A 22,863-nucleotide genomic window follows, 5' to 3' on the forward strand; every position below is an offset into this window, starting at 1 on the left:
TAAGGAGTGGAGAAGGAAAAAGTGGCATGTTTCCTATCATATAGCTTCGTTAGAATACTACTTACATAGTATAGATGTCAGGCTGAGCAAGCAACCACGAGCCACATGACACTAGGTATATGACCTTGGGCTGGCTCACTGCACGTGATCACAACTTCGTGATGACAGAGCCAGGGAAAGTGGTGAGCATAGAACATACCTGCCATTGCCAAACTGGGATCTAGATTGTAAGAGATGGGGAGATGGGTTGTCAACCGGTGAGGATGCAGTAGGTGGGGTGAGAATCGGTGTTCGAATGGTGAGGATGCGTATAGTATAACGGGTGGACGATGAGATGATTTGATAGTATCCTTGAAGCCTCAAAGATATCAGACTCAAATAGTGGCTCATACAAGAATGAAAACTATGCTGGACTCGGAGAAGAGAAGAATAAGAACTAATTTATAGATGCAGTGGTGAGTGTGACTCTTAAACTGGGCGCAGGCTCATGGTGGGTGTAAACTTAAATACTACTAAGGCTTTACCAGCCTAAGGAGCCCTATTGCAATCTCTTGTAACTTTAATAGTATATATTTTATATCCTTTATATCAACAATATAAAAGGGGGTTTGAGGGATAAAGCCTTATCTAAGTTTGCACTGTTTCGTCATTGTGAGATTGCGCGTCTGCGATCAAATAATCCACCATATCAGCACTTCTGCCATTCTCTTCTGCCACCTTCATTGACATTCTTCTCGACTGCGTTCGGACCTCCTAGGAGATTCTGGTCCGTGTGGCCGAGGCCCTCTCTTCTTGCCTAGTTCGACGCTCTCGATAGGACGTGCCGTGCCGTCTGTCCATGACAGAAGCAACTTGACCATCCAACGCGGGATCGCCAACCATGTCTTCACAAGCCAATCAAGGGTTCGAAATGCAACCAGAACCGGTTTTGTTTCAACTCCGCAAGATACGATCTACCTTATGCTCGGGATTTTAGGTCTTTCAGGGAGGAGGTGCTACATGGAATGCAAGATCTGGGCCGTCAAGTGAAAGAGATGCATGAACTCCCGGATGGTCCAGAAACGCCCGAGCCCTCCAGTTTGAGCTTTAAAGACGGTAGTCTACAACTCACGCTCATTGTTGGCATTGGTCCCTTGAGAGCCTCTCATTTGGCCACAAATTCAAGACCAATTCTGTCTATGTGTTTGTTTTGAGCAACGATATAAGAAACAATCTGTAGGGTCACCTAGGAACCCTAAAATCATGGCCGGGCTATGATTAGGCTAGGTAAGATTAATCTTCAGTGTGTTTACTGTAGACGCAAAACTTGGGGCTCAACTCAACCTTACGCAATGGATGGGGGCGCGGGTATCCGGACACGGTGAGTGAATTTTACCTATCCACGGAAGAAAGAAATAACTAACAGGGGTGCTGTGCTGTGTCTACAAATAGACATGGAAATTGGAGGGGCCAAGGAGGCCACGCCCGCAAATCAGGCTGATCATAATAACGCCGGGCGACATGGTCTCGACCACTTTCAGCCTCACCAGCCCTCCGAGTCTGTCCTGATCTGAGCCGTGCAACTCTGCGGACACACCAAATCGGTTGCATGGATGTTCGCAACCATTCATGCAGTCTTCTCGATGCTTCCATCACAGTGCATATTATTGAACATCGTCAAAAAGCGAGTAACCCTTACAACTCCACGTTGGCGAAGTAACCCAGAAAAAATCCGACTTCATGGCATCTGCCTCCGCCTCTGCCTCTGCTCCTCGAGACCGTCACGGCTTCAAAGTCGCTCTTATATGTGCATTGCCGGATGAAGCCAGCTGCGTCCAAGCATTATTTGACGAATTCTGGGATGGTTACGGCAAGGCGCCTGGAGATGACAATGCCTATACGGTGGGGTCAATGGCCAGGCACAATGTCGTCCTCGCTCACCTGCCGGGTATGGGCATACCCACTGCAGCGGGAGCGGCAGTAGGTTTGCGAGCGAGCTTTCCAGAAATCAAATTGGCCCTGGTGGTTGGCATGTGTGGAGGCGTTCCCTACGGAACCCAAAATGAGGAGATCATACTAGGCGACGTCATTATCAGCCAGGCAGTGATAAAATATGACTTTGGAAGACAGTATCCGGAAAAATACCAGATAAAGGATACTGTCGAGGATCGCCTCGGCAGGCCCAGCCTTGGTATCCGAGCTCTTCAGGCGCAGTTGCGAACCCATCACTATCAGGCAAAGATGCAACAGAACATCGCAACGTTCCTCCGAGCCATTCAGAACAAGTTACCTTATACGCTGCTCCCAGGTAGCGAGAACGATGTCCTCTACCATTCTTCCTACCTACACAAGCACCATTCACATGCAGCTTGCGACAAGTGCTGTGAAGGCGATTCGCAGATATGTGAGGAGGCCCTCAAGATGGATTGCGAGGACCTGGGGTGTAGTGCGACCATGCTGGTAGCCCGCAATCGGCTGACCCATGCATCGACAACACAGCCTCGCGTTCACTTTGGCATAATGGGTTCAGGTAATACGGTAATGAAATCAGGACAACACCGTGACTTACTGGCTAGGGCCGAGGATATCATTGCCTTTGAGATGGAGGGGGCGGGGGTCTGGGAATATTTCCCCAGCGTCATCATCAAAGGAGTGTGTGACTACGCTGACAGCCACAAGAGAAAGACCTGGCAAGGGTATGCAGCGGCAACGGCCGCCGCGTGCGCAAAGGCTTTCTTGACACAGTGGGTTCCGGAAGAGTCACCAGGAAGCTCAAGTCAGCACAAAGAGGTCACACGAATGGAAAAGTTATCCGAAATCTTGGAGTGGCTTTCTCCAGTCGGTTTCTGGGGCAAACAGAACGGTCTCCTCCAGCGCGCACAGCCTGGAACTGGCATGTGGATTTTTGAGGAACCTCTGTTCAAATCGTGGCTCGCCAAAGAGCATCAATTTGTATTATGCTCCGGTGAGGCTGGCGCCGGCAAAACTATGCTTTCGTCAATCATCATTCAATATCTCTCTCAATCAAAGAGACAGAATGAAGCCCTTGCGTGGATTTATGTTGACTACCGCGAGCATGACTTGCAGAGCATGGAGAGCCTTCTTACCAGTCTACTGGCTCAACTGTTGCATCAGCGTGGCCAAGTATCCGAGTTCATGATGAAAGCTCTCGGTTCCGACTGGTACCAAGCAAAGCCAACGCTCGCCGACTACAGATCGTGGCTTCGGCACGAAATACAGAAATTCGATGGGACAACTATCGTTATTGATGCACTCGATGAGTCGCGTACTCTGGAGCTCGGCAAGAATCTTATCAATGAACTTCAGCAACTCGAGCCGGCAATCCAGATCCTTGCCACTTCCCGGCCATATGCATGGATTCATGAATTCCAGGGGATGACGGAAATCGAAGTCCGTCCCCAGCAAAAAGACGTCGTCCTTTATGTCGGAACTCGACTCGCAAGAAGTCCACGGCTACGAGATCATATCCAAACGAATCCCGCCCTCGCCCAGCTCATAATCGAAAAGCTAACGGAGGCAAATGATAGAATGTAGGGAAGCCCGATCCTCTCTAGGCCACGCGTTGCTCATCCTTGAACAGGTTTCTGAGGGCAGAGCTCATTCTCAACCTATTTGAACACATCGAGAGCGTGGAAGAAGTGGAAGAAACCCTCAGGACACTTCCACCTACTTACGATGGGTGTTACGAGTTCAGCCTGAAGCAAATTGAGAGGCAAGAACCAACACAGCGCGACAAAGCATTATATCTCTTAGCCTTTCTTGCCTATTCACTCCTACCACTGACTTTCGAGGCTATACAACATGTATTTGCCGTCAGATCTGGCAATCTCGAACTTGACAAAGAAAAGCAGATTACTCTTGAAGAAATCCAATCTATCTGCCAGGGGCTTGTGATTGTTCAACAAGTAAAGGGCACAAGGACCCTCCGCCTTCTGCACGAAACGGCAAACAAATACCTGAGGGACTATCGATCGGTAGATTTCCCCCCTGGTCATGAGATCATCATGAGATCAAGTCTGGCTTACTTATCATTGCCATGCTTCTCCCGATTGTGTATCACGCAATGCGTGATCGAGGAGAGATCGCAAAAGTACCCCTTTTATGGATATGCAGCCGAGAAATGGCCGGAACATGCTATCCACGGAGGACTCGAGTCAGAATTTCAAAACTTGATCGTTGACCATTTGGAGAGCGTTCAGCGGCAAAGTGCTGATGAGTTTATGGGTATATATCGTCCAAGCGCCTGGGGCTGGAAGCACGGCACTCTTTGGACCGATTGGAACAAAGTTTCCCACAAAAGGAGAGATACTCCTCTCCATGCCGCGGCTGCATATGGATTGAGGCAGACACTATGCTTCCTGCTTAGAGAGAAAGGCTATGGGAAGGAAATCCGCAACAATTTCGACGAAACTGCGTTACATCGAGCGGCACAGTCAGGGAAAGCGGGAGTCATGGAGGATCTCCTGCGCCAGGGTGCCAACCCGGGAGCAACTGTCAAGCACCACTATCTCAAAGATGCTGACTCACTGATATTAGCGACCATCTGCCATCAGCTTGACGCAGTTCGGTTTACAATCAACCACGGTCTGAGTGCGAACAACTCGGATCCAACGCACGGAATTCCCCCCTTGCATCTGGCCGCAAGCATGTGGACAGATTTGACTCGGTTGCTGCTGGATTATGGAGCCGAAGTCAATTGTCCCGGCGATTCGCCTATATTCCCGGAGTCGTGGCCCATGACAAGTCTGCATTTTGCGGTCTTCAATGCGAGCAAGTTCGATGGTGCCCCTGATAGGCTCGTGCTGCTGTTAGATCGAGGTGCCAACATCAACGCACAATCAGGCACGGGCAATACACCATTGCACATTGCTGCTCTAGGTGGATATGAGGACCTTATCGTCACTTTGTTGCAAAGAGGCGCCGATTTCGATATTGTCAACAAAGAAGGTAGATCGGCCATCCAGATCATTCGAGAAAAGGGGCTATTGCAAACCAATCAAAACAGTCTCCCACGGAACCTTCGCGGGAAGCTAGGCGATGTTTCTGATCTTCATCACGCTGCATGGTCCCGAGACAACTCGAAGGTCCACGAATTGCTAAGGCAAGGAGTTGATATCGAGAAGAAAGATCATGCGGGCGGTACGGTGTGGGACTACTGTATCAGGAGCGGGAATGTCGAGCTGGCGAGGATTCTTGTTGCTCACATACAGGAGCAGGGCCTGGACGCAAGGATAGGGTATGTAGCCTTCGAAACGGCTCTACGATCGATGACAACGTTCGACTACACGGACCACGACACCTGGAAGGCTACTTTAAGCATCTGTGAACTTCTGCTTGGTTACGGTAAGATGTTCGACCCGAATCTCGAGTTTGCCCAAGCCAGGAGTCCAATATCCAGGTACCAGAAAACATATTTGATCTGGGCAGTCTGGGAGAGAAGGACCGAACAGGTCGAATTTTTCCTGAAGTGCGGCGCCGACGTCAACGCTGCCGATGTGTTCGGGGATACTGTTGTTCATCACGCCATTGCGCGAGGAGATCTGAGCCTTGTGAAGTTGCTGGTAGCTCACGGGTGCAATTTGCAGCTACGAAATATGCATGGGATGACTGCCTTTGACTCGGCTCAAGATCACGACCAGATCTCGATCTGGGAATTTCTCGAGACTAGACGAGCCGAGCAGTGAAGTCACAGCGTGCTTTCGGTTTCCGAGAACAGGCGACGTCGAGATAGGACCAGTGGCCTTGGGAGCACATAGTTGTACTGGGCTTTACCACATTGCAGCCCTACCGACTGCGTAGTCTGGTTGGAGGAGACGTCGACTATAGATTTGGTCTGGCCGTACAAGACATTCTATCTATACAATGTTGTGGTCACTATTTTCCAACACTACGGGCACCCAGGCGACAGTGTAATGTACGGAGGATGGAGTACGGAGTACAGTGTTCAAGGTACCTAGATATTCTAGAAGTGTTAGTGGCGAGCTAGTGACGGACTAGTGGCAGGAATGGTGAGATAGTGGCGAGCTAACCCTTGGCAAGTCAGGACCCCAGATTCAACCCGGCGGTCGGATCAGGATACAGGAGACGACGACGTCAACAGCCTGGACTCGAACCCTCCAACCTCCAACTGCCCTTCACCCGCAAAGGACTTGTGCCAACCCTCCCAATAATGACCATGGCTACCAAAAAGACAGCCCCGACGGATGACGAGCTGCTGGCACAGCTGGACGATCTCCGCACTAAAGCCGCGGCGCGCCCCCCTAAGCCCTCAACGCGCACCGCACGACAAGGCCAGCCCGCTCAGTCGTCGCAGTCGGAGCAAGACTTGCTCGCCGAGCTGGGCCACCTAGCTCAACGACCGGCCAGCAGACCAAGCACTCCTTCTTTGAAGCCCAACCCGGCCACGACCGTGTCGCGAAGTCGATCGCCCAACCTCCCGTCCACAGCCAGCCCTCCGCCCGGCCGGACGAGCGAGGAAAAGTCATCCAGCAATGGGCAGCGTAAGTCTGGCGACAGCACCCGTTCGTTCCACCAGAGCTTCACGCCAGCAACCACCACCACTGAAGAGTCAGCAGACCCCGAACCGCAGCTCGAGCGGACCCCGGCCAAAAGCGCGGGATGGTGGGGAGGGATCCTGTCCACCGCGTCGACGGCCATAAGCCAGGCCCAAGCGGCCGTCAAAGAGATCCAGAAGAATGAGGAGGCACAAAAATGGGCGGAACAGGTTCGGGGGAACGTGGGATTGCTCAAGGGCTTTGGTAAGAGGGTTTCCCCACTGATCTTGGACCCATGCCATGCAGGCATGGGGCCGGCTGGCTGATTTCAATTTCTGATCGAGGATTCAGGCGGCGAACTCAGGTCCATTGCGATGCCGACGTTTCAGAATATCTTACAGACCATCGCGCCGCCAATCTCGTCCCATGAGCGCCTACAAATCCACATCACCCACGACTTGTCCAACTACCCTACTCTCGACCCGCTCATCTACCAGGTCTTCAGTCGTGTCATGGCACAGGTCGAAGGCGGAGACCTCATGGTCGTCCAACGTGGTCACGAGGCTGGGCCGAAGCGCGACTCCAAGGAGTTGTCCCGCCCACTGAATTCCTGGCACGATGGGCCTTGGTGGAAAAGCGGCGAGAGGCGTAGTATCAACACCGTCGGCGGTCTCGTCGAGGGAAGCAAGCTGGTAAGAGCTTCAGCGGAAGGCTACGCCGACGAGTATTTTTCGAGCAGAGGTGGAGTGGAAGAGGCAGCCAAACGTGCAACAGAGACCCTCTCCGACTCAAATCCTACCAGAGACAGCGATATCTTCCTCGCCATCCAAGCAATCTCGCAACCGGCTTCTAAGGAGCTATTTGCAGCCGCCGCCAGCTCTGAAAAAGAAGGACAAGTGAAGGAAGTGGCGGAAATCGACAAGGAAGAGATTGTATTCGCAGTCTATCTACATGACCCCATCCATGGAATCGCATTCCATGCCATCTCCCAGGCTATTCCCGGGCAATGGATTGAATGGCTCGATGCGCCCAGTGGTGGTGAAGGCACGTTGCCCGAAAGCATCGAGGAAATCATTGCGAGTGGTGGTATTGATCCCAGAGAGTGGGTTAGCGAATGGGTAGAGGAAAGCTTGAGTTTAGTGGTAGGCGTGGTGGCGCAAAGATACGTGGCAAGGAGAATGGGTGTTGGTGAAGGTGGTGCGAAGAAGGGCAAATTGAGAGCCGACTTGAACCAGGAGGCCATGATGGAAAGCGGTGGTGGCGAGGCCGCTAGGGCGTTATGATGACTACGCGCCGTCTGTTGTTTGTCTCCGCCATGGGTTCGCGTTCAATATACCATAGTTGGCGTTTTATGGTCCTTTGGAGTTGGATGTTTTAGGCCCGTCTCGTAGTTGACTGATAGAATGTCAACTCCGGCAATACGTGCTGGGTCTGTCCAGTCTTTTGGCGCAGCCTGGTCTCTCTACCCATGTCCGATCTCCGGGCTTCTCAAGGTCGAATAGACCCAGCGGCTAATTGGGTATTGGCCTGACATCGTGGGCGATTGATTGCACCGCAGGGCAAATCCAATCCGGCCCCTGGGATCGGTCGTGCGTTCTTCGTTGCCACACAGCCACGAGGGCAACAGTGGAGCAGGCTCAAGCTTGTCCAGCGAGATCGTGAAAGTCCCAGTCCCTCATATAGCTTCAACATTGCCTAATCGGCCAGCAAGGCGTCGCCGACGTCTTTCATGCATGTTTCCTTGGGTATGTGTCTGTGGCTCCGGTCTCTGATCGAGGCTCAGGATTGCTTGCCATTTTTCTTTCCCTTTCCCTGTCCGTCGGCACCCTTCTTCTTTCCCTGTCCCAGCAGCTCCAAGTGACCGGCACGCTCTCCAAGCATCACCTCCGTCTTGGAAATCAGCCCGGCGGTCAGCTTCTTGTTGAGCTTGGCCTGCTTGAGCAGTTTGGCCTTCTTGGGAGTGATGGTTCGGGAACCCTTCTTTGTGATTGCAGACGAGGATTTCGCTGCGGTCGGCTTGCCCAGTTTCTTGAGCTGGCCTTGCGCCATGGCGGTTCGTGTGCAAGGTATGCAGAGATGGCCTTGTAGTAGTGGAAATGGACGGTGAGAGGTGATGTTCGATGTTGGCAGTCTCTTCAGATTCCACAGGCTCAATTTCTAGACCGTGAGCGTGAGCATCATAATACGCCAAAGCCACTGACCGCACTTAGTAGGACAGTGGTCAACTTGGAGGCTTGGCAATCGTGAACTAAGCCCGTAACGGACAGTACAGCTCTAACAGCCTAAAACCTCTATTGCTCCTCCCACTCTCCCGCCTCCACGAGACACTGACAGCACACAGCAGACTACGGCAGAATAGCCGCCATTCCACACGTCGAGTCGAACAAGAAGGTGGCAATGGTGGCTTCTGATAAGCCCTCCGCCCTCGCCACCTTCGGCTTTCACTTTCGTCCTTTCTGTCGGTGTCTCATTGGATCACAACACCGGCCAGGGCTTCGATCTGACAAGAAACCATCAGGGTACTAGTCTCTGTCACCTACCACCCACCCTGTGGCCTGTGTACGTACTGAAAAGACCACCACACCACCTATGAGTGTAGGTAAATCTGCCAAAGTTCGAGGCGACATTTCCGCATGATACTGCGATCCACCCCCCCCCCCCCCCCATTAGGAAATCCCCGGAGCTAGCTTAGGTCTGAAGGACAAGTTGTTATCGTGGCGTCGCCAACATTTAGCGGCTACCGATCCCTGTTCACATGGGGTTGTCGCTGGCTTCAAGGCCTGGCATGTCGTACTTGGCCATTATTAGCGCGAATCTCTCACAGCCGAAAACCATGTCCATGCCTGAGCTTCTTCTGCCAGCTCCAATCTACTTCTTCCCCTTTGCGGAAGTTTGACCTTGTTCATTGTTTCCTATTGAATGTCGAATCTGTGATCAGAGATCCCCATCAAAATGGATGCTGCAAAGGCTCAAGAATCATCGCTCACAGCGCGAGAGCTGGCCTCTTTCGATGGCGTCGAGGATGAAGGCCACTACAACGATGTCGGTATCCTCGACAAAGGATATACGGCCAAAGATCAGAGGGACATGCAACGGTTGGGCAAGCGTCAAGAGCTGATCCGCAATTTTCGTCCTCTCTCTGCTTTGGCATTCACTGCTCTTCTTCAAGCGACCTGGGAGTTCCTCCTGATGTGAGTGATGGTTCGCCGACTCTTCATATACTCGGGGTCCATGTCTAACGATTTGCAGCGCAAATACTCAGGTGTTGGTCTGTGGTGGTATTGCTGGCTTCTTCTGGACATACGTTTGGACCTTCTTTGGGTTCGGCATTGTCATGACATCTCTCGCGGAAATGGCGTCCATGTAGGCTTGGACAGTTTGTGTCCGGATGTTCTGGTCTCTTGCTGACATGTAATAGGTCCCCCACCAGTGGCGGTCAATACCATTGGGTTTCGGAATTTGCTCCTCCCCAATATCAAAAGGGTCTCAGCTACCTTACTGGATGGATGTCCACTTTATCCTGGCAAGCCGGTACAGCATCAGGATCGTTCTTGACTGGCACCATCATCCAGGCACTCATTCAGATCAACAACCCCGACTACGAACCAACGGCATGGCAGGGCACACTGTTGGTGTTTGCCATGGTTCTCGTCCTCTGGGTGGCCAACACATGGGGGGCGCGCGACCTGCCGCTTATCCAGAATGTGCTGCTTGTCGTGCACGTCTTTGCCTTCTTGGCCACAATCATTGTGCTGTGGGTAATGGCACCTCGGAACTCGGCCAAAGTCGCCTTCACTCAATTCACCAACGAGGGCGGATGGTCCAGCATGGGCCTCGCCCTGATGGTCGGCCAGATCTCGGCCATCTACGGGTCGCTCTGCTCCGACTGCACCGCTCACATGGCCGAGGAGGTCAAGGACGCCGGGCGGAACGTTCCCAACGCCATGTTTTGGGCCTACGTGGCCAACGGCATCCTCGGGTTCGTGCTCATCATCACGTACAATTTCACGCTGACGGACGTCGACGCGGCTCTCAACGACCCTACCGAATACCCCTTCATCTGGTTGTTCCGGCAGGCCGTGTCTACCGGCGGGGTGAACGCGCTGACCATCATCATCCTGATTCTTGTGATCGCGTCCAACATCTCGTTCAACGCGTCGACGTCGCGACAGACGTTCGCCTTTGCGCGCGACAAAGGGCTTCCCTTTCCCCGCTGGATCGGGGCGGTGCATCCGAAACTCCACATCCCGGCCAACGCGGTCACTTTGACCTGCATATGCAGCTGTCTCCTGGCCCTGATCAACATAGGTAGCTCGACGGCCTTCAACGCCATCATTTCGCTGCAAGTCTGCGCCTTGATGTTCAGCTACACCATCTCCATCACCTGTGTCCTGTACCGGCGCATCTACCACCCGGAGCTTCTACCCAAGGCACGCTGGAGTTTAGGCAAATGGGGAGTGCCCATCAACGCATTCGGCATCGTCTACTCCATCTTCGCCTTCTTCTGGAGCTTCTGGCCCAACAACACGCCTGTCGATGCCGAATCCTTCAACTGGGCCATTGTCTTGTTCTTCGGCACCATGATCATCTGCGGAGCCTTGTATTTGGTCCGCGGCCGGAAAGTTTACTCGGGTCCAGTTGCCACTGTCGAACGGGGGAATTAATGGTGACTGTTGATGTCACGGTTATATACACCAAGTGGCTAATTCACGAGTGAATTAGTTACTTCGTCCTTTTTGGCGACCGTCGTGGTGTAACGGGTTGGGTCAACCGTGACTATTGAACGTGAAAACTGTCAAACTTAGGCATTCCCAGCCATGCCCTTTAACCAGAAGCTGGTTTTGGCTATACTATACTATATAGCATGTGCTCCCCCTGCGACCCTTTGATAGAGAACATGGAACGTTTCAACCTTTGACAAAAAGTAATGGTCACTGTCGACGTGGAATCAATGGTCACTGTCGACGTGGAATCAATGGTCACTGTCGACGTGGAATTAATGGTCATTGTCGACAAGGAAACCAATGGTCACCGTCGAACGGGGCAACTAAATGGCCACATGGTCTGCCACAGCTTATGGCTCATGGGGGATGGGAGATGGGGGGTTTAGAATCTCTGTACTTACAGAGTAGAATGAAGGTGTTCGCCATTGACATTGACCTCGACCTTGACCTTGACCTCGACCTTGACCTTGACCTCGACCTTGACCTTGACCTCGACCTTGACCTTGACCTCGACCTCGACCCCTTTTTCAGGAACAGGTCCAAGGTTTAGGTTAGGTTTCACCTGGCTTGAGTTTTAGTTTTAGTTTGAGCTTAATTCGATGGAATTAGACCCAAGGGGTAGGGTAGGGTAGGGTAGGGTAGGTACGTCTCCGTTCCCCCGTCTCCGTCGTTGTTTCATCTTTCTTCTTACTTCTTAATTCTTACTTACTAGGTTCTTACTTACTGTACTGTACTCCGTACTCGTACTCTGTAATCCTGTGGCGTCCAAGCTAATTAATTAATTTAAGTGGCTCGACCTCGAACTCGAACTCGAACTCGAACTCAACCCTAAAGTAGGTTTACTGCGCGAAAGCTTATGCGTGGATAATCTATCTATCCACATGCGTACGTGGACAGAAGATGATACCACTGGCAGTCAATACACTGTCTGTGTGTAGTTCGTAGTACGTACTCGTAGCTTCTAGTCATAGTTCGTAGTTCGTAGCTCGTAGTTCGTAGTTCGTAGTTCGTAGTTCATGGTTCATGGTTGATAGTTTGTACGTGCGTGCGTGGACAGAAGATGATACTACTGGTAGAAGGATACTACTGGTAGAAGGATACTACTGGTAGAAGGATACTACTGGTAGAAGGATACTACTGGTAGTCAATACACTGTATATATGTAGTTCGTGGCTCGTGGTTCGTAGTTCATCGTTTATCATTCATTATTCATCGTTCATCGTTCGTTGTTCGTCGTTTATAGTTCGTCGTTTATAGTTCGTCGTTCGTCGTTCGTCGTTCGTAGTTTATACTTTATATATGGCGGTATAGCAGGACCCATGCAGTCGAGAGTAGATTAGTAAGCACACCTGGCACTGTACATAGACAGCTAGACAGCAAGACAGCTAGATAGACAGTAGACAGTAGATAATAGATAGTAGAGCGTAAGACTAGGCACCATCCCCCATCACATTCCTAATCCTAATTCCAGTCCCAACTCCGACATCCTGGCAAGCCTATACACGCAGTAGATTGCATAACTTCCTGGGAACATGGGCTCGATGGTGTGACTCTGAGACCGAACGCAAAGACCTGTCGCATCCGCCCATATATCTACCGAGGTCGTCTGTCGTCCGTCGTCCGTCATCCAACTCAACTCGCTCCTCATTGTCGGCCCTCCTCACACAGATTCCCCAGTCTCGCTCGTGGCGCTCTTCTGGCTCTCGGCCTCTTCGTATCTTACAGACCAGTCGGTCTTGCGCTCGATGATCAAGCGCCGGCTGTCGTGGCTGTGGATGCTGTCATGGTCCTTCTCCCGGCCCGACGCCGCTGCCGTAGCATGGTATGCGGCGTATGGCTGCGTCGGATCGGTTGTGGTGGCTCCGCCTACGGCTCTTTTCTCGCTCACCTCGGTCGACCGCGCCACAGGCTTCATCTTGAAGGAAACATGCTCGCTGTCGTTCGTCGCGTTGCCGTACGTCTTGTTGCGTCCCGTCAGGTAGTCGGTCGAGCCTGGCGGTTTCTCGTACACCACCATGAACGGTTTCAACACGGTGACCGACGCCGCCATGACTCCGTAACCCAGCTGCACCTGCGTACAGACGACGGCGAGAGAGAGCGCGAGGCTGTGGTTGTCGGCCAAAGTCGACGGGTTGAGATAGTAAAGACGAATAGCGAGAGCAGGGACGGCCCTACAAAGTGGGCGGTTGTTAGGAATGGTCCTGGTTGGTTCATGGACTCCGTACCGCATCCCATACAAATGGGAATGGTGGGTGGGTGACTTACAGCAGACGAAGGCCAAAGGCAAATACGACGGTTCCCTTTTGAACCTTACTCATGCGAAGGCCCTTCACCAGGAATCCGGCCATCACGACAAACGCAAGCTCGGTGAGCGAGTCCGTAATGCCCACCGCAAGCCATCGGCCAAACTATTGAAATGATTAGTCTCCCTCATCTCGCTACCAATCTGGGGCTCGAAGTAGGATACGAAGACTCACTGGTACGGTGAATGTTTTCTCCCAAGAGCAACCGATGCTGATCAGGAGGACGGACAGCACAATCCATGCGGCACAGAGACCCAGAATCGACCAGATCCACCTGACATGCCCTCGTTGGCGGGTCAATCGCAAAAAGAGCGAGCCCACCGCCGCCTTGGAGAAGAAGAGGACCACGAGGTAGAGGAAATCATTCGCGAAATAGTACTTTGGACCTGTTAGCATCTCGAGGGCATTGCACATTGCACCACCTCATGCGAGGGATGGAAAGTACCTTCTTGATCCGATTGCTGGCTTCGTCATTGTTCTCGATGACTTTGCGGTTTCCCAGGCCCAGGTGCACTTCGTAAAACACAAGAGAGGTCTGCACGCAAGAGAGCGCCTTGAATACTATCAGATTCATCCTCAGAACACCTTCCTCATTCTATTACTTACGGTTGCAGCTGTCAAGATGTTGTCGTCCGATTTCCACAGCCTTGGAGGCAGCCGAACGTACAGTCGTATGGCGAACGAGACGAGGACAAAAGATAGACTCAACGCAGTAAGAATGAGAATCAGACCAGACTCATTGTTGGGAGAAATCACCCCCAGCGGCTCTTCAGGCTCCATGTTATCGTGGAGGGATGTGACAAGATGTCTACGTCTGGAGGCCGATCGATCCGTGGGCGAACAGTCTATTGTTGTACCTGCATTGCCGTTGCGGCTGAGGTCCAAGCAATACGCATGTCCATCGAAGAAGTTTACCGCATGGCACGGTATCTCCAGCTGGACCGCAACACTCCTTAGATTGTCCCGTCTCAATCCATGCAGACCAGGACTTGGGATTGTGGTGCAGCTGACCTAAACACTCCCAGTAGTGCAACGCACGGCGCGACGCCACAAGTTGCTTCCGATAGCCTTCGGTAAACCTAGAAGGGGGCGGGAGAAAGGAAACCTTCGACAAGCGCAGTACGGAGTACATTGTGACCTGTGCACTAGCTTGTCGCCCTGAGGTCCTGCGAACGAATCATCCGTACAAGGGTTTCTGATAGTGGCTGCAGCATGATGACAAGTGAGAGGCAAGATAACAGAATGTCCACCATGCCAGCCGTTCCTCTCCCGCTGGAGAGAACGCACAGACGGGATTGTCGTACGTACAGAAGTTGGATGGTTCCTCCCATCATCTACCGTGTCCGGCCGTTCGGACAACTTCTGGGGCTAAGATGGGTCATGCTCTTGTGTCGATCATCTGGACTCGGAGCGTATGAGAATGGAGTATGGAGTAGAGGCACTTTTGGCTCGCGCCGCTACGATTGCCTTACCAGATTTGAACAACCCCGACAGCACATCATGGAGAATCCATGGGCACTGAAGGTGATGCGCAGCTCCGTAGCTCGCTAGAGACGCAATGGAGCAGGGTCCAACCGAAGCGCGCCTCTAAACACAAGCAAAGAACGGAGTCAGGATCATGTCCTGGTTGGACGGAGGGGCAGAGATTGATGTGGCCGATAAGCCGCTTCCTAGGTTGTCGTGGACTGATTGCTCACAGAATGAGGCGCGGGCATAGTGCATATGCAGCCAACAACCGCGCTGAAGAGGTTGGTCGGTGGGGTGGCCAGGAAGAACCCTGCCTGCATCGGAATGTGACATCGCCGGCTTTCAAGTTGGCTAAGCAGCTAGAATCTCCGGATAGTCCTGTACGGATGCGGATAGCTGTTGATGCTGCAAAGCCGACCTGGAACCTCATCAATGCAATGCGTTTATGTGATGGTGGTGGCTGGCGATAAGGTGCTGGTGCTGCTGTCGGGGAAGATTGGGCGAGATGCCAGCCAGTGAGTCGTCGGAATTGGCTCGTTAAGGTTTCAAGGCTTGTCGCGGAAGATCCCTCTTGCCGTCTTGGCATCGAGCTCACCCATCAGTCAGTTAGTCAGCGCAGACGTGAAATACAGAGGTTTCGCAGATAGTCTCTCGCCAGTTTAGCGTGGCTAGAAAAGATTAGCATCACATGCTCTCTCTATATTTACTATATTGTACTCCGTAGGTCTGACTGGCGCAAGCTTGTCCCCGATCAGCCACCAAGGGCACAAAGGTACAAAGAAAGCGATTCATTGTATCCGTATGGAGTACTCCGTAGAAATCCTACCCGATCGCCTCCTATCTTCTTTCACCACGCTATTCCTGGAGAAGGAACACAAAGGCGGCATTGTTGCGGAAAGGAGAAAGAATAGACCACGCGATGCTTTTGCTTTTTGCTCCTTCATACCCTCTCTGCTTGATCTGCTTGGCTTGAATCTCATCCACTCATCCTGCCACAATCAATAAGCTCATAGCAAACACATCACCATCAGAGTAGGTCCCGGATATCACTGCGTGTGGGAATGCCATTTAGATTCGCCGAACTCTCGACCGCCAGGAAATCCGAGAGACACTCGAAAGCCGTCAGCCATACCTCGTCAAGAGCTGCATCTGCCAAAGGAATGCCTCTACCGCCTCCGCCTCCGCCACCACCTCCTCCACCGCCTCACTTTCTACCAGATCGGAGTGCCGCAGCATCTCCAGCCAGTTTTGAGTATGATAACGGGACAGGAATGCTGGATCCTCAGCTTGTCCGAGACCAAGGTTTACCCCTGCATGTGAAAACCACTGATCAACTTGCTGCTTTCATCAGGTCACGCGGCCAGGATGAATGGTCGCCAGTCTCTTCTTCGCATTATTCAGTGGATTGGCCAGCACCTGCTCGCTCTGAATCTCTGCATCGTACCAACTTAGGCTTGCATTCACCATCAATGGACACCTCACAGCCCCACAGTCGCCGTCCTAGAACCGTTGCCGATCCGCTGCTCGCTGGGATCAGCAGAAGGTACGTAGCTCCAACCGTCGTGCTGACTTTGCCGGGAACAACACGAAAACACAAGTACGAGGGATATTGGCTGGCCAAGGGCACTGTGCGTAAGGCTCATGTCGAAGCCAAAATCAAGAAGGACAAGCGATGCAGGAAAAAGCCGAAGGATGCCAGAGTCGACCCGGAAAAGAGGTACGTAGAAACCAGTGGCTGGTACGATGATTAGCTCGGACTGTGTGATCAAATAGTTTCTGTTTGGATTTTCTCATGACTGTAAGGTCAAAGGTCCACGGCATGGTTGCTTTTCGTTGCCTTTTGTTGGGATGCTAGACCTGACCAGTCCCTATCCGTTGGTGCGAGGTAAATTGGCTGTAGACCATTGCAAATATTCCTATTCATGCACGCATGGTTCGCGCATTTTGTGCAGATGTCGTTGGCAATCACTCCGAATTCAATCTCGAAGGTGATCAATGGATTGCAGCGTCGACGATTCGTCTTCGCACTTCTTCACTGACCCTGGTACCGGTTCCAGCCTGATCTGCAACACTCATCTCGGCGTCAACAGCAGCCTCATAAGCTTTGATGACAGTGTCCTCGTCCACTCTCACCCCATCCTCCGCCAGGATCTTGATACACTCGGAGATCCGGGCAATCTCTCGTCTCGTTCCCTCTCCTATGTCGTCGTTCTGGCTCGAGTAGATGGCAGTGCTGACCACATCGTCGAGATTCGATATGCTGACCCCTCCGCTCATTCTTCCCTGGTCGTCCGCCTGCTGTACATGCTTGCTCAGCCAGATGTATCCATTGACCCCGAGGATGACGTCGACGTCTCCGCCACTCTGGGCTCCGCTGTTGATCGTGAACACCTGTCTCCGACTGCGGACCACGCCACCTCCACCGCCAGTCCCAGACACCGCCAGGAAGGTCCCATTGCGTAGCTTGCCGTACTTCAGACTTCTGGTATGCAAGCTGGCGGTGTTATCGCTGCTTCCAACCTGTTGGACTTCGGCGACAACCAGATCGCCCTCCTGGAAATAATTTCGCATTTGAAGTTCATCTGCCGTGGTCCGCCGCCTCAGAACACCTCCTGGAAGATTGATGGACGAGAGAGGCAACTGCGCCAGTAGCGGGGCGGCAACATCCACCTTCCATCGATTCTTTTGTACCTCCACGATCCGCCCAACCACCAAATCTCCTATCTCAGGAGTGTATCTTGCTCGCAAAGGGGCAACGGACAATAGCTTGTTGGTGGTCTTCAGGATACCTGCGAGCGTGGCAATGATAGTGGTTGATGAGTCGGTCATATAGGTTCCGTGCCCTCTGTGTTGCGGTCAGCCCCATGTAACATTGTATCAAAATGTCACTGTCCGTACCTACCTCATCCACTGAGTGTCGTCTGTGATCGTCTCCCCAGGGAGCACTATCTGACTTGCCGCGGGCTGGCTTAATCGAAACCGCTTCGAAGGGCGGCCGTTCGCATCGTCCATCGACGTGTCGCTGTCGTCCTGGTAGTCGTCATATTTGCGACTGACGGGGTGCACCACTTCCTCCTCGAAGTCTGGCGGAAGGACAGCGAGGCCCATCGCTAATATCAGAAATACACTCCTAGATCTCGGATCGGGCGTACCCCACAGTCGCGTTCTATACTGAATGTTGTTTGAATTCAACGCAGGGACATGGGGAGAATTTCAGAGCATCACGTGAAGATAAGAAACTTGGCGGGCTCTTATCGGCGGCACCGAAAAACTGCGGGAGGTCATCGCATGCCAGTGCGGGCACTATTCACATACTGTCACGTCTCTCTTTCAACCCATCTAGACTCACTCACATCAGACACATCCCACATCTAACATCCCAACATGGTGCGCCACAAGAAAGACGGCGCCTCTTCCAAGGCCAAGAAATTCTCCACCAAACCCCGGCACACCCCGCGAGCCTCACGAGAAGGTGGCGAGGATGGCAGCGCGCCTGAACGGCCACCCTTCAAAGCGGCATGCTGGGATTTTGGTCATTGCGACGCGAAACGCTGCAGCGGGAAGCGGCTCATGCATTTTGGTATGATGCGAGAGCTGCCCATTGGCCAAAAGTATCCCGGCGTCGTTATCTCGTAAGTTGTGTTGAAGACGGCTCTCACGCCGGGCCAAGGTTGACAGGTCATGTAGCCCGAATGCAAAGCGAGTTGTCTCGCCTGCCGATCGTGAGTTGCTGGAACAGTATGGCGCGGCAGTGGTGGAATGTTCCTGGGTCCGAGTGGAGGAGATTCCCTGGTCACGCATTGGCGGGAAATGTGAACGACTTCTGCCTTACCTTGTCGCCGCGAATCCAGTCAACTACGGTAAACCCTGGCGGCTCAACTGTGTCGAAGCCCTTGCCGCGTGCTTCGCCATCTGCGGTCACCTCGACTGGGCAGAGATAGCTCTCCAGCACTTCACGTACGGCAAGCCGTTTCTGGAGATCAATTCCCAGCTCTTCAAACGCTATGCGGCGTGTCGAGATGAAGAGGAGATCAAGAAGGCCGAGGAGACATGGCTCGCCAAGTTGGAGAAGGAGTATTCAGACAGTCGTCTCAACCCCAGTGGAGACGACGTCTGGGCAGGAGGAAACACGAACCGGCGAGAGGTCCTGGACTCGGACTCGGACGAAGACGAAGAAGGCGACGAAGACGATGACGATGACGAAAATTCGAGCAACGAGGGCGACAACCTTCCGCTGCAGCAGGGCGTGCCGCTTGATCTACCGCCAGACGAAGATGATGAGGACGAGGAGGCGGAAATGGCCGAGATTAGGCGGAAAATCCTTGCATCCAAGCCCTTCAGTGAAACCATTTCGACCTCGACGGAAGCAAGCACGAAGGAGACTCGGCAACCCGGAGACAAGTGGACAACGACGCTGACCACGGAACCACCGCTCGTAGACTCTGACGCCGAGTCGGGCTCCGGCGAAGAAGACTACGACGACTTTGATCAGATCGCCAATGCCACGCCGGTGACAGACCGTACAGGACTAGTTGCACGAGAACGGCAAAGGAAGCTGGAGCAGGCAAGTGCATCCTTTTCCCGAACGGTAGTTTCGGCGCCGCAGAAGTGGTAGTTTTGGGAAGTGAACACTGTCAGCCTGGCAGGGATACAGCACCACCAACTTCCCAGCTCAGTGCCATCAAGGTGCACGGATAGGTCCAAGGTTCCCACATCTTGTTTACTGGAACAGCAAACATGGCACGATGCGAAATCGGCAACAGACGTGGACGGCCCAGGCCTTAGCGAGGCCCGTCTTTAGAAGAGTTGGTCCAAAGCACGTCAATGGATTTTCGTGCTTTTGCGTACATGGAGGCAACCCCAGTCATCGACCTGACCCCTGACCCCAGACCCTTCTTTCGACAAACACAACTACCATGCGTTCCCGAATACATGTCCTGGCCGCAGGACCAATCTGTTGATGAAGCTCCTGGTGGCGGAGTGAGCACACAACACTAAGAATGCCACCAGTGGACTCCCATATTCTCTTCATCGGAGGATGGGCCTTCCAGTCTGACTGGCCGCCCTTGTCGGGGTTGACAATTGTCGATAAATAGCTCCAATGCTACTAGTATGTAGCTATGCCCGTGAAGATTGCAACTCGGCCAGAAAGCCGCCATTGCCAGTGCAGTCCTGTACCGCATCTGGACTGGAGGCATTGCCCGCGAGTTCCAAAGAGGATCGAACCTTTCGTAGTGGTCGAATATTCTCCATTTGGTCACACCTGTGGGCGCGGATGCGTTGATATATCTTATCCTCTTAGCATCTCTCGTCTTTCCTTAGCCGCCAGCCTTGCCCTGGGGTCAGATACTACAGTAGCCCCGAGGTGGACAGGACGTGATGTTATGTATGGTACGAGGAAACCTCCGAATGGCGCAATCCAAATCCAATTACTGGACACGGCTCAACGTGAATCCACCGCCCTGCAGATCATGATTGGTCAAATCAGCTGATGGACGAGGCTGAGATGAATGGATCTAGGTCTCTGAGTCACACTCCAAATCGACTCTAAAAAGGAGAGCCGCTCGTCTACGGGACGGGACATTCAGTAATATCTACTATCTACATCAACGCCAGCCGGCTCCCATCCGCCCATAGATATAACAACAGGATGGTATCGCCCACGCAGGCCGACCAAGACGAGCTCGTGGATGCAATCCTGCAAGAGTTGTCGACCACTCCGTATGCTGCCTCGTCGCTGACGCAGCTGAGCGGCGGCTCGACCAATTTTGTCTTCCGCGGCATCCTCGCTCACCCGTTGCCGTTGCCGTTGCCCTCACGATCCGAACCGGAACCGCAACCGGACCCGACCACTGGCAAGACCATCATAGTCAAGCATTCCAGGGATCATATACGAGGCAACAAGAACTTCCCGCTTGCCGTGTCGCGTTGTGTGATTATCTCCCCAGTCCTTGTCCTGTCCTGGCACCGGCAGGGTTCCGTGTCTCCTCGCCTTCCTGACGGACGTTCGCCCGTGCATGAAGCAATAACTGACAGATATCACGACTGTTGGTTGGCCAGATCTTTGAACAATCCATGCACCACGCACTCAATAGCTTCCCGTCACCGTCCTCAAACTTGAAGGTCCCGCATCACTACCTGTTCAACCCGAGGGCAAACATCCAGGTCATAGAAGATTTCCCCGATGCGGTGGATCTGAAATCGATTCTCGTCCCACCTTCACCCTCACCCACCACCGAAGCCATCTTGACACCGACAGTGGCGACGTGCATTGGTCACGACATCGGAGTCTGGCTTCGGTCCTTCCACCTTTGGGCCTCGGCGCCAGCGCAATCCGCCCTTCGCCGAGAATTGGGGCAAAATGAGCCGATGCGAAAGCTAAAGCGTCTCGCGTCCTATGATAGCTTCATCAACATACTCGAGAACTTCCCAGAGACTCTGGAAGGGATCAGGAAGCCATTGGAAGAAGTCAGGGAGACGGCGGCCAGGGAGTTCAACAAACCAGCGACAGATGATGGCGGAGAGTACTGGGGCGTCATCCACGGAGACTTCGCGGCGTGCAAGTAAGTCTCAGGTCCCAAGTAAAACCTTGAAGTCTCATCATTATCGTCATTCTCCCCTTCCACCCACCGAGGGAAATCCGCCTCTCTTCTATTTCACTTGCATTTTCGCCTCTCATCCCGATTGAGTCCTGACGAGTGTTCAAATCAGTGTGCTGGTATCGGACGTGCCATCGTTGCAAACAAACAACCCCGAAGCACCAAAGCTCGTCATCATCGACTGGGAGCTCGCCCAGGTCGGTCATTGGGCATATGATCTGGGCCAAATGATCGGCGATCTCTATGAGCAGAAGCACTTCCGTCAGGTCGACAGTGCTGTGTGGATAGTCCGTGGCCTTGTCGATGGCTACGGCGGATTGAGTGACGAGCTGGCCTTTCGGACTGCCATTCATGTGGGTGTGTGGTTGCTCGGCTGGTATAATAGACGCCACCCAAAGTTGCCCTTAAAAGGAACCCCAGAGCAGATCGCGGGTATAGTGCAGCTCGCCACAGATGTCATTCTGAAGGCATGGGCGAAAGATAGGACGTGGTTTGAGGCCAGTGTGTTTGCACCGCTGTTTGGTGGGACCCCTGCCTAGAACGAACATGACCTGGTAACCCTGACGAGTGCCTGTGTCAATAAGCAGAAATGCATGAAGAAATGGTATGACAAGGCTCTACAGCACTCCAGAGTAGTACGGAGTACGACGCACTTGAATTAGCCAGGAACAACTGAGCTAGTAGCTTAGGTCCCGCTCTTGGCAGCTGCTTTATGCTAGTCAGGACAAGCGTCATACTAATGTGAACAGAGTATGGAATACTTCGTACCTACCTACCTAATGGTGCCTATGTATCCGTACAAGGCACCTCAGGTACCCGTCAAGGCTGTGTACGGAAGGTTCTCTGTGGTGCCTGCAACAGGGACCACGGTGGTGCAGCGGACACAGTTTCTCATGACCTATAGAGGAGGCAGCAACCATGTCTGACTCGGAGAAGATCAAGATTCTCACTCATTCTATCTTCTGTCCTCTGCCTCCGCCTGCGCCTGCGCCTGTACATCTCAACCTGGTCTATGATGGAGATGGGAGAGGGTCAGCCTGGTAAGACTTTCAATCCTCGCACCCACCTACTCCCCATTCCTGCATGCCGTTGCCGTTGCCGTTGCCGTTGCCATGGCCATGGCCATTGACATTGATATTGTCATCTTCTAGTACTAGGAAGCCGATACATCTACGGCCCCAACAAAGGGTGTTCGACGAGGAGATGAAGCAAGAGAGTGACGGCGATGAGGAGGAACAAGGAGGACGAGGTCAATAGCATCCGAACCAAAGGGCTG

General features: G+C 52.9%; 9 protein-coding genes across 9 annotated transcripts; 6 read left to right on the plus strand and 3 right to left on the minus strand.

The window, feature by feature from the left end:
* Nucleotides 1-1,719: 1,719 nt before the first annotated feature.
* A1O3_02001 (uncharacterized protein) lies at nucleotides 1,720-5,684 on the plus strand (the record flags this gene model as incomplete). The annotated part of the gene is made up of 2 exons (XM_007732144.1): nucleotides 1,720-3,530; nucleotides 3,581-5,684. The coding sequence occupies 2 exons, from the start codon at nucleotides 1,720-1,722 to the stop codon at nucleotides 5,682-5,684; spliced, it is 3,915 nt and encodes a 1,304-aa protein (XP_007730334.1).
* A 491-nt stretch (nucleotides 5,685-6,175) lies between these two features.
* Nucleotides 6,176-7,777, plus strand: A1O3_02002 (uncharacterized protein; the record flags this gene model as incomplete). The annotated part of the gene is made up of 2 exons (XM_007732145.1): nucleotides 6,176-6,758; nucleotides 6,846-7,777. The coding sequence occupies 2 exons, from the start codon at nucleotides 6,176-6,178 to the stop codon at nucleotides 7,775-7,777; spliced, it is 1,515 nt and encodes a 504-aa protein (XP_007730335.1).
* A 496-nt stretch (nucleotides 7,778-8,273) lies between these two features.
* A1O3_02003 (uncharacterized protein) lies at nucleotides 8,274-8,543 on the minus strand (the record flags this gene model as incomplete). Its single annotated transcript, XM_007732146.1, has 1 exon — nucleotides 8,274-8,543. The coding sequence occupies one exon, from the start codon at nucleotides 8,541-8,543 to the stop codon at nucleotides 8,274-8,276; it is 270 nt and encodes an 89-aa protein (XP_007730336.1).
* A 903-nt stretch (nucleotides 8,544-9,446) lies between these two features.
* Nucleotides 9,447-11,158, plus strand: A1O3_02004 (uncharacterized protein; the record flags this gene model as incomplete). Its single annotated transcript, XM_007732147.1, has 3 exons — nucleotides 9,447-9,685; nucleotides 9,744-9,857; nucleotides 9,913-11,158. 3 exons carry the CDS (start codon nucleotides 9,447-9,449, stop codon nucleotides 11,156-11,158), a joined length of 1,599 nt encoding a protein of 532 aa, XP_007730337.1.
* A 1,720-nt stretch (nucleotides 11,159-12,878) lies between these two features.
* Nucleotides 12,879-14,301, minus strand: A1O3_02005 (uncharacterized protein; the record flags this gene model as incomplete). The annotated part of the gene is made up of 5 exons (XM_007732148.1): nucleotides 12,879-13,389; nucleotides 13,484-13,626; nucleotides 13,696-13,899; nucleotides 13,967-14,074; nucleotides 14,128-14,301. The coding sequence occupies 5 exons, from the start codon at nucleotides 14,299-14,301 to the stop codon at nucleotides 12,879-12,881; spliced, it is 1,140 nt and encodes a 379-aa protein (XP_007730338.1).
* A 1,748-nt stretch (nucleotides 14,302-16,049) lies between these two features.
* Nucleotides 16,050-16,739, plus strand: A1O3_02006 (uncharacterized protein; the record flags this gene model as incomplete). Its single annotated transcript, XM_007732149.1, has 1 exon — nucleotides 16,050-16,739. The coding sequence occupies one exon, from the start codon at nucleotides 16,050-16,052 to the stop codon at nucleotides 16,737-16,739; it is 690 nt and encodes a 229-aa protein (XP_007730339.1).
* Nucleotides 16,740-16,980: 241 nt separating this feature from the next.
* On the minus strand, nucleotides 16,981-18,096 carry A1O3_02007 (exosome complex component RRP4; the record flags this gene model as incomplete). Its single annotated transcript, XM_007732150.1, has 2 exons — nucleotides 16,981-17,833; nucleotides 17,891-18,096. The coding sequence occupies 2 exons, from the start codon at nucleotides 18,094-18,096 to the stop codon at nucleotides 16,981-16,983; spliced, it is 1,059 nt and encodes a 352-aa protein (XP_007730340.1).
* Nucleotides 18,097-18,372: 276 nt separating this feature from the next.
* Nucleotides 18,373-19,603, plus strand: A1O3_02008 (pre-rRNA-processing protein TSR3; the record flags this gene model as incomplete). Its single annotated transcript, XM_007732151.1, has 2 exons — nucleotides 18,373-18,620; nucleotides 18,676-19,603. 2 exons carry the CDS (start codon nucleotides 18,373-18,375, stop codon nucleotides 19,601-19,603), a joined length of 1,176 nt encoding a protein of 391 aa, XP_007730341.1.
* Nucleotides 19,604-20,638: 1,035 nt separating this feature from the next.
* A1O3_02009 (uncharacterized protein) lies at nucleotides 20,639-22,126 on the plus strand (the record flags this gene model as incomplete). Its single annotated transcript, XM_007732152.1, has 3 exons — nucleotides 20,639-20,920; nucleotides 21,049-21,551; nucleotides 21,700-22,126. 3 exons carry the CDS (start codon nucleotides 20,639-20,641, stop codon nucleotides 22,124-22,126), a joined length of 1,212 nt encoding a protein of 403 aa, XP_007730342.1.
* Nucleotides 22,127-22,863: the final 737 nt, after the last annotated feature.

This window comes from Capronia epimyces (genome assembly GCF_000585565.1).
Source record: "Capronia epimyces CBS 606.96 chromosome Unknown aczIQ-supercont1.2, whole genome shotgun sequence".
NCBI lineage: Eukaryota > Fungi > Ascomycota > Eurotiomycetes > Chaetothyriales > Herpotrichiellaceae > Capronia > Capronia epimyces.